Source organism: Python bivittatus, unplaced genomic scaffold (genome assembly GCF_059951505.1).
Source record: "Python bivittatus isolate LINGU-HERP-01145 unplaced genomic scaffold, Pbiv_v1 ctg000700_np1212, whole genome shotgun sequence".
NCBI lineage: Eukaryota > Metazoa > Chordata > Lepidosauria > Squamata > Pythonidae > Python > Python bivittatus.
This window is the reverse complement of record NW_028277098.1, coordinates 85210357-85222631: the sequence shown is the minus strand read 5'-3', so window position 1 is coordinate 85222631 and position 12275 is coordinate 85210357. Positions and strand designations below refer to the sequence as shown.

The 12275-nt window shown below is 39.7% G+C and overlaps 1 protein-coding gene across 1 annotated transcript in view; it reads left to right on the top strand.

Annotated features, from left to right (window-relative positions):
* The window catches only part of PREX1 (phosphatidylinositol-3,4,5-trisphosphate dependent Rac exchange factor 1), a 237349-nt gene that overhangs the window by 120800 nt on the left and 104274 nt on the right, over positions 1-12275 (top strand). The window contains exon 6 of the mRNA XM_088153617.1: positions 3449-3610. Coding sequence (XP_088009743.1) covers positions 3449-3610 — 162 coding nt within the window. The remainder of the gene's footprint in view (positions 1-3448; positions 3611-12275) is intronic.

The following is a 12275-nucleotide window of genomic DNA, read 5'->3' as shown; positions in this document are numbered from 1 at the left end:
TCAGCCAGTTTCCATGATATGATCTTGGACACATGCCCACCATTTTCAAGGAGACCTTCAGGAATCACTTTAAAGTCTTGAACTTCATTGATAGAGAACAAGAGGAACTTTGGAATGAAATGAAAAAGTTGTTAAGGATATTGTGAAAAAAGACTGCCAAAGATGAACAAACAGAAGAAAACAAAGTGAATATTAGAACAAACAGTTGAAATTACCGAAAAGAGAAGCCAAAGCCAAGGAAGACAAAGATCTCAGGAAATAACAAATAATTTCAGAGCTGTTAGAAAAGACGAGAAGCAGGATTATAGTAACATCTGTAAAGAAATTGAAGATTGAAATAAACAAGGAAAAACAAGGAAAGTCTTGTAAAAGATGTCCAAACTCAGAACTGATAACTGATTTAAAGATCAAACAAAGATACTGAAATACTGTACAGTAAAGATGTCGACAAACAAGGTACCTTAGAAGATATTCCCTATTTACAAGACCACTAATATTAGAAAATGAAATTAGATCAGCAGTCTAATCATTTACCAAGATGGAAGGCTAAAGGAATTGATGGAATATCTACAGAAATATGGTAAGCAACAAAAGAAGAATCCATAAAGGTTCTAACCAAACTATGCCAGCAAATCTGGAGAATAACACAATTGCCAACAGATAGTGGTAAACTAATCTGATAGTGGTAAACTAATCTTACTAATACCAAAAAAGGAAGGCTTAAGAACATGTACGGACTATTGCACAATATCCTTAACTTCACATGCTAGCAAAATATTGCTTAGGATCATCCAATGCAGATTAGAGCCCTACATGGAATGGGAGATGCCAGCTTTCAAGCCGCTTTAGAAAAGGCCAAGGAACAAAAGATATTATCACTGATGATGGATAATTGAAAAAGCCAAAGAATAAGAAAAAGGAGTCAATATGTGCTTCATTTATTATAAAAAGTCCTTCAATTTGTCAGTTGTCTCAACCTGTGGCATCTCTTTAGCAAAATGGGAATCCCAGAACATTTAATTTCTCTCATGAAAAACCTATACACGGGCCAGGAAGCTACAGTCTAGACAGAACATGGTGAAACAGGCTGGCTTTGGGTTGGCAAAGGAGTGAGACAAGATTGTGTACTCCCCTTATTTATTCAGCCTATATATTGAATATATATTGAGAGAGGCTAGATTGAGGGAGACTGGATTGAAAGGCAATGGGTGTGGTTTTAAAATTGGAGGAAGAAACACCAGTAACCTGTGTTAGGCTGCTGACACAACGATAGTTGAAAAATGCAAATGATCTGGAAGCTCTGATAAAAGTCAGTGAAAACAGTGAAAAAAATGGGACAAAAATTAAAAATAAAGAAGACTAGACAAGTGGGTACAGCAACCTGCCTTAAAATTTATGGTAAAGATATTGAAGTGGTAGATAGCTTCTGCTTTTAGAATCAGCTGTTAACAGTGAAGGAAGCTGCAATGAAGAAATATGCTGCAGGCTAGCACTTGGGAGAATAGCAGCAGAGGCCTTAGAAAAGATATTCAGATGCCATGATGTGAAACAAAGATCAGAATAATGCAGGCAATGGTTTTACTTGTGATACTTTATGGAAGCAGAAGTTATAGTTTGAAGAACCAGGACAGAAAGAATATTGATGCTTTTGAACTTTGGTATTGGTGAAAACTGAGAATACCATACACAACCAAGAAAAATAAAATGGAAACATTCTTACTCATTGCTCAGATGGTCAAACTCAGATTATCAACTTTTGGACATGTTGTGCAAAGATCTAGCCAGCTGGAAAAGGCTGTAATGCTGGGAAAAGTGGAAGGAAAGAGAAAAAGAGGATGGCTGGCAGCAAGGTGGATGGACTCGGTGACAGTGGCGATGGGAGCATCATTGTAAAATCTGAAGGACCAGGTTGGGAACAGTTTGTCATGGAAAAATCTATGTGGTCACTAAGAGCCAACGTTAATTTGGTGGCACAATCAATCAAACAATGTATCACAGGAGAATAAAGAAAGCACTTCTCTTTGTGCCTCATAATTTCGTAGAGGTTGATACCTGCAGTCTGAAATGTAGATTTTCCCCATCCAGACACTGCAAGAGGAAGGTCATGGTATCGCTTAACTCACCATGGGCTGAGATGTACAGCTGAGTATCATTGGCATAATGATGATACCTTGCCCCATGGCAACAGATGATCTCACCCAGTGGCTTCATGTAGATGTTAAATAGAAGCAGAGAAAATACTGAACCCTGAGGGACCCCACAAAGCAGGGGCCAAGGGCCGGACCTCTTGCTCCCTATCAACACCAACCGGGAATAGTCACAGAGGAAGGAAGAGAACCAGGAGAACACAGTGCCCCCCACTCCCAAACCCCAGAGCCACTCCAGAAGGATACCATGGTTGATGGTATCGAAGGCCGCCAAAAGGTCAAGTAGAACAAGGATGAATGCACTACTCCCATCTTGCTCCCACCAGAGATGTGGCCAGTGCTGTTTCTGTTCCATATCCAGGCCTGAACCCCGAGTGAAAAGGGTCCAGATAAATGTAACAATGAGGACATTTTTTAATGTAGTCCAGGGATAGGCAACTTAAAGAATCAGAATCAAATGTGACCCCTGACTCCTTTTATGAAGCATCAAGAACATCCTCCCATAATTAAAATAGGTTTGTAATGTTTGAAAAGCAAAGGGGAAAAAAATCACTTGGATAACCAGGAATAAAACAGGATCCTGGAGCCAGCCATGTATTTGGCATAACCTGGCCATTTATGCTTCATCATCCTAGTGATTACAGCTGTTGTCTCCTTAAAAATGTCAAATGATGTCCTCAGTTATTAAAAAGATGATCATTCCTGGCATAGACTGACCCATGTTTTCAAGAGGACAGTATTTCAGTTTGAAGGTGGTACTGAGCAATATCCAGTGTAATATCAGAGTGATTCACAAAATGAGTCTTCTGTTTCCCCCATATACACTGCAAATTCTGCTAGTTAGAAAGAACAGTATGTAGAGAAGGTGTGGGCATAGAAGAGGAAAATAATATATTCCGGGGACTGATGCTATTCTATCTGTGAATGAACATCCTTCGACGTAATCCTTGAGGGCAAGTGGAATGTACAATCTGAATAAATGTTTGAAAATAAGTAGTGGGGCTAATGAACTGATGAGCTGATTGAGAAGCTTGAAAACAAAAGCTTTCAGAATTATATATGTTTGAAAACTGTTGTCAACCCCCTAAGATGAGAGGATTGCAAGTTGGAAGGTCTTGTCTTGCAGTGTCCTAAAATTAATGAAAGTCTTGAACTTAGCATATTTCATTTAGAGACATCTACTTGCAATTGTGTTTTTCAGTAATTGCATTCTGCCTCAAACATAATAGAAAATAAGTTTGTCTTATAACTTCTATAATTTATTTCTGTTTTTCCTTTTCTTTTTTACAATTTTATTCCAGGAACTAGCCAAGAGGACACCCACTAAACACCCAGATTATCAAGCAGTATTGAATGCATTACAGGCAATGAAAACAGTGTGTACCAATATCAATGAGACCAAAAGGCAGATGGAGAAGCTGGAAGCCCTTGAGCAATTGCAGTCTCACATTGAAGGATGGGAGGTATGATGGAAAGTGGGGTAATAGGTTTCATTCTAAGTCTTCGGTCATCAGTAGAGTTACTTGTAAGTAAATCTATAGGAACAGGTTTAACATCGTTAGGTATTCATAAGTTACCTTAGTTATTTTTGTGTCTGTGTCTTAGTTTCTTGTACATGCTAGGTTAGTTTATGAGTCAATGTATTGTATGAAAAAGAAATATAACGGACCAAGTTAAGCATGTTCTATGAGCCCTGTGTCTTACAGGTCTATATACACAGGACTGTATATAGACTTCTGCAAATTGTACACTTCTCTTCAAAATCATTCCATTTATACCCAGACTTTTGCTCTGTTTTTTGAAGCAATAATGTATGTAAAATGTATGAGCAAAAAGGCTGGAAAGTATTTGGGATTTTAACAGATAATTTATTTATTTATACATGTATAAGTGTACTATTTTCAAAAGCAGGGGATTCTATTCAAGTTATTTAACATACAAAATAAATCTTATTATAATAAAAAAATGTTCAAAAGACACTTGTAAATGTTAAACAAAACAAGACAAAAAACCCTTCTAAATTGTTTTGACTCTATTCATATTGTCATCTTTAAGCAGCCAAGTCAATTTTCTTCTGGCTTAGTTAGGTGGCAAAACTTCAGTTTCATAATTTTTGAAGGTAGGGCATAGGGAGCATTATAGCTGATTTCATAGACAACCTTACCCTTGAGTGCAATCTTAATCTATCTAGTCCAGTGTTTCTCAACCTTGGCGACTTGAAGATGTGTGAACTTCAACTCCCAGAATTCCCCAGCCAGCCATTCTGGCTGAGGAATTCTGGGAGTTGAAGTCCACACATCTTAGAGTTGCCAAGGTTGAGAAAACTGATCTAGTCAGTTGAACAGTTCTGTAAAAAAGAACAACATATACCACACTTTTGCCTTATCTTGCCTCATAGCCTTTGGGCTCGAGCGCTCTCCTCTCTTTCTCGGCCACGCACACAGAGACAGTGCAGTGCAATGTGGTTGAGAACATTACTAGTACTGCAGTTTCATGCCATTATTACGGCTTTCGGTGGAAATGTATATACAGGGTTACATCTTAATAACTAGGCAGCTTTTACTTCATACCAGTAGTTCAGATTTTTTAGAAAATGATGAAGAAAATGCACCCAGAAAATCATTCCCATCTGCTTTCTGCAGTGAGTGGGTGTGAATGGATTTTTGTTCCTTCAAGAGTTGGGCTCAGGCAACTGACTAAATGATGATTGTCCGCTTGACAGAGCACAAGAATGGCTCATGGTGTCCCCTGCCTGTTCTCGGTATTCTGAGATTGGCAGGACTGAAGACGATTGTATGATGCATTCCAAAATGTTTTTCATGTCAAGTTAAAGTATTTCTGAAATTAATATCCTCAGTAGTTTGCTACTTTATTTATGGCTTTATAAGCCAAGAAATTATATCAAATTTCACAGAATAAATAGAACTTAAAGGTAATCAGTAATGCCATTTGAAATACAATTGTTAATAAGAACCTGACAGATTTACTTCATGTTGTAGGCTCTTGATGGTGAGTTAGAAAACATAAAAACCAAGTTGGAAACCAAAAACATGAAACTAAAATGGGGAAAAACTCACATGAAATAATATGACATATAGTTTTGATAAAAAGTCCTGCAACCGTAGTTTCATATTTGACTGATTGATTGGTTGATTAAGTGATTGATTACTTGATTATCAAGTTAATGTCAGCTCTTATTGACCGCACAGGTAGATTTTCTCCATGGAAATCTATCCCTAAGCTGGTCCTTTAGATCTTCCAGTAGTGCACCCATTGCCATTGTAACTGAGTCCGTCCACCTTGCTGCTGGCCATTCTCTTCTTTTCCTTCCTTTCCGTTTCCCAGCATGATAGACTTTTCAAGGAGCAGGGTCTTCATATAATGTGTCCAAAATATGAACATTTGTGCCGCAAGAAAGAACTGTGCATCCAGTCAAATTCAATATATAATACTGCTGTTGTCAAGTAGCTGAGGAAAGATCTACAGTCAGGTCCAGAAATATTGGGACATCGACACAATTCTAACATCTTTGGCTCTATACACCACCACAATGGATTTGGAATGAAACAAACACAATGTGCCTTAACTGCAGACTGTCAGCTTTAATTTGAGGGTATGTACATCCAACTCAGGTGAACGGTGTAGGAATTACAACAGTTTGCATATGTGCCTCCCACTTGTTAAGGGACCAAAAGTAATGGGACAATTGGCTTCTCAGCTGTTCCATGGCCAGGTGTGTGATATTCCCTCAGTACCCCAATTACAATGTGCAGATAAAAAGGCCCAGAGTTCATTTCAAGTGTGCTATTTGCATTTGGAATCTGTTGCTGTCAACTCTCAAGATGAGATCCAAAGAGCTGTCACTATCAGTGAAGCAAGCCATCATTAGGCTGAAGAAACAAAACAAACCCATCAGAGAGATAGCAAGAACATTAGGCGTGGCCAAAACAACTGTTTGGAACATTCTCAAAAAGAAGGAACGCACCGGTGAGCTCAGCAACACCAAAAGACCTGGGAGACAACGGAAAACAACTGTGGTGGATTACCGAAGAATCCTTTCCCTGGTGAAGAAAACACCCTTCACAACAGTTGGCCAGATCAAGAACACTCTCCAGGAGGTAGGTGTATGTGTGTCAAGGTCAACAATCAAAAGAAGACTTCACCAGAGTGAATACAGAGGGTTCAACACAAGATGTAAACCATTGGTGAGCCTCAAAAACAGGAAGGCCAGATTAGAGTTTGCCAAACGACATCTAAAAAAGCCTTCACAGTTCTGGAACAACATCCTATGGACAGATGAGACCAAGATCAACTTGTACCAGAGTGATGGGAAGAGAAGAGTATGGAGAAGGAAAGGAACTGCTCATGATCCTAAGCATACCACCTCATGGCTTCATCAGTGAAGCATGGTGGTGGTAGTGCCATGGTGTGGGCATGTATGGCTGCCAATGGAACTGGTTCTCTTGTATTTATTGATGATGTGACTGCTGACAAAAGCAGCAGGATGAATTCTGCAGTGTTTCGGGCAATATTATCTGCTCACATTCAGCCAAATGCTGCAGAACTCATTGGACGGCGCTTCACAGTACAGATGGACAATGACCCAAAGCATACTGCAAAAGCAACCAAAGAGTTTTTGAAGGGACAGAAGTGGAATGTTATGCAATGGCCAAGTCAATCACCTGACCTGAATCCCATTGAGCATGCATTTCACTTGCTGAAGACAAAACTGAAGGGAAAATGCCCCAAGAACATGCAGGAACTGAAGACAGTTGCAGTAGAGGCCTGGCAGAGCATCACCAGGGATGAAACCCAGCGTCTGGTGATGTCTATGTGTTCCAGGCTTCAGGCTGTGATTGACTACAATGGATTTGCAACCAAGTATTAAAAAGGGAAAGTTTGATGTATGATTATTATTCTGTCCCATTACTTTTGGTCCCTTAACAAGTGGGAGGCACATATGCAAACTGTTGTAATTCCTACACCGTTCACCTGAGTTGGATGTACATACCCTCAAATACCCCTTCATGGATCACTGCCTTGTCGTGGCGAAGGGGCTTGCATAACTCAGTGAAGCCATGAGCTATACCGTGCAGGGCCACCCAAGACGGACAGGTCATGACAGAGAGTTCTGACAAAATGTGGTCCACTGGAGAAGGAAATGGCAACCCACTCCAGTATCCTTGCCAAGAAAACCCCATGGACAATGTCAAAAGGCTAAAAGATGTGACGCCGGAAGATGAGCCCCTCAGGTCGGAAGGTGTCCAATATGCTACTGGGGAAGAGCGGAGGGCATTTCCAAGTAGCTCCAGAAAGAGTGAAGCGGCTGGGCCAAAGCCGAAAGGACGTTCAGCTGTGGATGTATCTGGAAGCGAAAAGAAGGTCCGATGCTGTAAAGAACAATATTGTATAGGTACCTGGAATGTAAGATCTATGAACCAAGGCAAGCTGGATGTGGTCAAACATGAGATGACAAGATTGAACGTCGATATCTTGGGAATCAGCGAACTGAAATGGACGGGAATGGGTGAATTTAATTCGGGTGACCATTATATCTACTACTGTGGGCAAGAAACCCTTAGAAGAAATGGAGTTGCACTCATAGTGAATAAGAGAGTGGGAAAGGCAGTAATGGGGTACAACCTCAAAAACGACAGAATGATCTCAGTGCGTATCCAAGGCAAACCATTCAATATCACAGTCATCCAAGTCTATGCCCCAACCACTGATGCTGAAGAAGCTGAAGTTGACCGCTTCTATGAAGACCTACAACACCTTCTAGAACTAGCACCAAAAAAAGATGTCCTTTTCATCATAGGGGATTGGAATGCTAAAGTAGGAAGTCAAGGAGTAATCGGAATAACAGGCAAATTTGGCCTTGGAGTACAAAATGAAGCAGGGCAAAGGCTAATAGAGTTCTGTCAAGAGAACAAGCTAGTCATAGCAAACACTCTTTTCCAACAACACAAGAGACGACTCTACACGTGGACGTCACCAGATGGTCAATACCGAAACCAGATTGATTATATACTTTGCAGCCAAAGATGGAGAAGCTCTATACAGACAGCAAAAACAAGACCAGGAGCTGACTGTGGCTCAGATCATGAGCTTCTTACTGCAAAATTTAGGCTTAAATTGAAGAATGTAGGGAAAACCACTAGACCACTCAGGTATGACTTAGATCATATTCCTTGTGAGTACACAGTGAAGGTGATGAATAGATTTAGAGGATTAGATTTGGTAGACAGAGTGCCTGAAGAACTATGGACGGAGGTCCGTAACATTGTACAGGAGGCAGCAACTAAAACCATCCCAAAGAAAAAGAAATGTAAGAAAGCAAAATGGCTGTCTGATGAGGCTTTACAAATAGCTGTGGAAAGAAGGAATGCGAAAAGCAAGGGTGAAAGGGAAAGATATAAGCAACTGAATGCAGATTTCCAGAGAATAGCAAGGAGAGATAAGAAGGCCTTCTTAAATGAACAATGCAAAGAAATTGAGGAAAACAATAGAATGGGGAAGACTAGAGATCTCTACAAGAAAATTGGAGATATGAAAGGAACGTTTAGTGCAAAGATGGGCATGATAAAGGACAAAAAAGGCAGGGACCTAACAGAAGCAGAAGAGATTAAGAAGAGGTGGCAAGAATACACAGAAGAACTATACAAGAAAGATCTTAATGTCCCTGATGTCCACGCTGGTGTGATCACTGACCTTGAGCCAGACATCCTAGAGAGTGAAGTCAAGTGGGCCTTAGGAAGCATTGCTAACAACAAAGCTAGTGGAGATGACAGTATTCCAGCTGAGTTATTTAAAATACTAAAAGATGATGGTGTTAAAGTGCTGCACTCAATATGCCAGCAAGTTTGGAAAACGCAACAGTGGCCACGGGATTGGAAAAGGTCAGTTTACGTTCCAATTCCAAAGAAGGGCAACGCCAAAGAATGCTCAAACTATCGCACAATTGCACTCATTTCACATGCTAGCAAGGTTATGCTCAAAATCCTACAAGCTAGGCTTCAGCAATACATGAACCGAGAACTACCGGATGTACAAGCTGGGTTTCGAAGAGGCAGAGGAACTAGAGATCAAATCGCCAACATTCGCTGGATCATGGAGAAAGCACGAGAGTTCCAGAAAAATATCTACTTCTGCTTCATTGACTATGCAAAAGCCTTTGATTGTGTGGATCACAACAAACTGTGGCAAATTCTTAAAGAGATGGGAATACCAGACCACCTTACCTATCTCCTGAGAAATCTGTATGCGGGCCAAGAAGCAACAGTTAGAACCGGTCATGGAACAACCGATTGGTTCAAAATAGGGAAAGGTGTACGACAAGGCTGTATACTGTCACCCTGCTTATTTAACCTATATGCAGAGTACATCATGAGAAATGCCAGGCTGGAAGAATCACAAGCCGGAATTAAGATTGCAGGGAGAATCATCAACAACCTCAGATATGCGGACGATACCACCCTAATGGCAGAAAGTGAAGAAGAACTAAAGAGCCTCTTGATGAGGGTGAAAGAGGAGAGTGCAAAAGCTGGCTTGAAACTCAACATTAAAAAAACTAAGATCATGGCATCTGGACCCATCAATTCCTGGCAAATAGAAGGGGTTTTCTATTTTTCCATTTCTTGGAAGCAGTAACAGACTTCATTTATTTGGGCTCCAAGATCACCGCAGACGGAGACTGCAGCCATGAAATTAAAAGACGCTTGCTCCTTGGGAGGAAAGCTATGGCAAGCCTAGATAGCATATTAAAAAGCAGAGACGTCACCTTGCCGACAAAGATCCGCATAGTCAAAGCTATGGTTTTTCCAGTAGTAATGTATGGCTGTGAGAGCTGGACCATAAAGAAGGCCGAGCGCCGAAGAATTGATGCCTTTGAACTGTGGTGCTGGAGAAGACTCTTGAGAGTCCCCTGGACTGTTAGGAGGTCAAACCAGTCAATCTTAAAGGAAATCAACCCTGATTGCTCATTGGAAGGATTGATAATGAAGCTCAAGCTCAGATATTTTGGTCACCTAATGCGAAGAGAGATCTCTTTGGAGAAGACCCTGATGCTGGGAAAGATTGAAGGCAAAAGGAGAAGAGGACGGCAGAGGATGAGATGGTTAGATAGCATCACTGAAGCAATGAGCATGAAATTGAGCAAACTCAGGGAGGCAGTGAAGAACAGGAAGGCCTGGCGCAATATGGTTCATGGGGTCACGAAGAGTCGGACACGACTTAACGACTGAACAACAACAACAACCCTCAAATTAAAGCTGACAGTCTGCAGTTAAAGCACATTGTGTTTGTTTCATTCCAAATCCATTGTGGTGGTGTATAAGCCAAAGATGTTAGAATTGTGTCGATGTCCCAATATTTCTGGACCTGACTGTATTCACTGCATCATTCAAGTGACACTTGATATAGAATAAGATGGTAGACCTGCTGATTGGTTTGGACTTCAAGTATCATGTTTCTGAAACAATGGTATTATTTAAAGTAAATAAAGCAGGAGGCAGGATTTGCTTAGCTGTTATGAAGCCTTGATGGGGTGTTATTCTAAACCATGCCAAAAAATTGCACTATGATTTATATTAATTTACTATGTTTATTTTTTTAGGAATGTTTTCTGTTTATTTTATTCTTTTTATTTTCTTCTTGTTTTGGTAGTACAATTTCATAATTAATTTGTGGATATTAGTGTTTAATTTGTTTTTGTATATCGTTTTCTTTGTATTTCTCTTTTTACAAATACAATAACATTTTTAAAAAGAGTTGCACCAGGAAGGTGCAGGGTCTGTGTAAATTGTACATTTGTAATTGAGTTGGTTAAAACTAATTAGATAAACTGAGTATGATTTCTTTAATTGGATAAAAGGCCATCCAATAATCATTTCTGCAGATGTCTGATAGGCATAAGAATTTGACAGATGCTTCTGATGAAGCAGGAGGAGAAGTTTCCAGGGAGCAAATGTGTTTTTTATTTTACTGTCTAGCATATAATTTGCTAAATAACTTCATGGACTTATTGGTGTCTGGAGCATCATGAGTTTGAGAAGCTGATGGTTACCAGCCGAAATTCTTTTGCTGTCAGAAGGTCATGTAAACTTCCTCATGTTCAGAGTGTTTATTCCACGATGACCATTGTTTTAACTTGCTCATTTTCGCCTTCAGTCTTTTTTTTTTTTTGGCATCCAATTGAAGCCATGTGAATGATGTAGATATCCAGCTATGTACATTTTTTGGGGGATAGCAAGCTTGGTCAATGGAGCTCAGATAGAAGATTCAGTGTAGCAAGTCTCTGGACACAACTGGAAATCTATACTGAACTGAGGGTCAGGTTTGAAGCCTCAGTAACTACTTTGCCAACCCATCCAGGGTAGTAGTGGACTGAACAACAGTAATAACAAGGAAACAAATGGGATTGGCTAATTGCTATAAGGATTTAAATGGCCCACAACGAAGATTCTGAGAACTAGAAGAATTTCTGATATGTTTATCAGGTTTTCTTTTAAACAAACAAAAAAACAAACAAAAGCTTCCTGCTGATTTATTCCATTACTTGAAGAGTTCAAAAGGTAACATCAGTATTTTTGCACTATTAAATAAAAATCCCCAGAATGTGCTTCTAAAAGCTTGTCTATATTAGAAGCTGATCTTAATTTGATATACTTTTGAAATTTTTGTAACCACCAGCTAACCTTAGAAGGAGTATAGAAGGAAACTCCCTACAAATGTTGTACTTTTAAAAAAGTCAAATCTGTATACAGAGCGAGCTGCAAAAATATATGGATATCAGAGTTACTCTTACATTTAATTATCATAGTTATTAAGCTAGTCCCTTTTTAATATTTACTTTACTTTTTCTTCTAATGGTATCTTTTCTATTTTCCATCAGTAAAGACATGTTGCACACCTGATGCTTCGAATTTTTAGTTAGTGGTTTTGAATTTTTCTGTATATTGGATTATTATCAGTGATCGGCAGTGGTTAACAGCTGGGACCTGCAGCTTGGTCCCTTGATTTTTGGGGGACAGCAGGCTTTCTGATGTCACTGGAAGGAGCATGGCTGATATTTTTTATCCCATGTTTTGGAGGGGTTTAATGTTGAAGATGAGAGTACAAGCTTCTCAT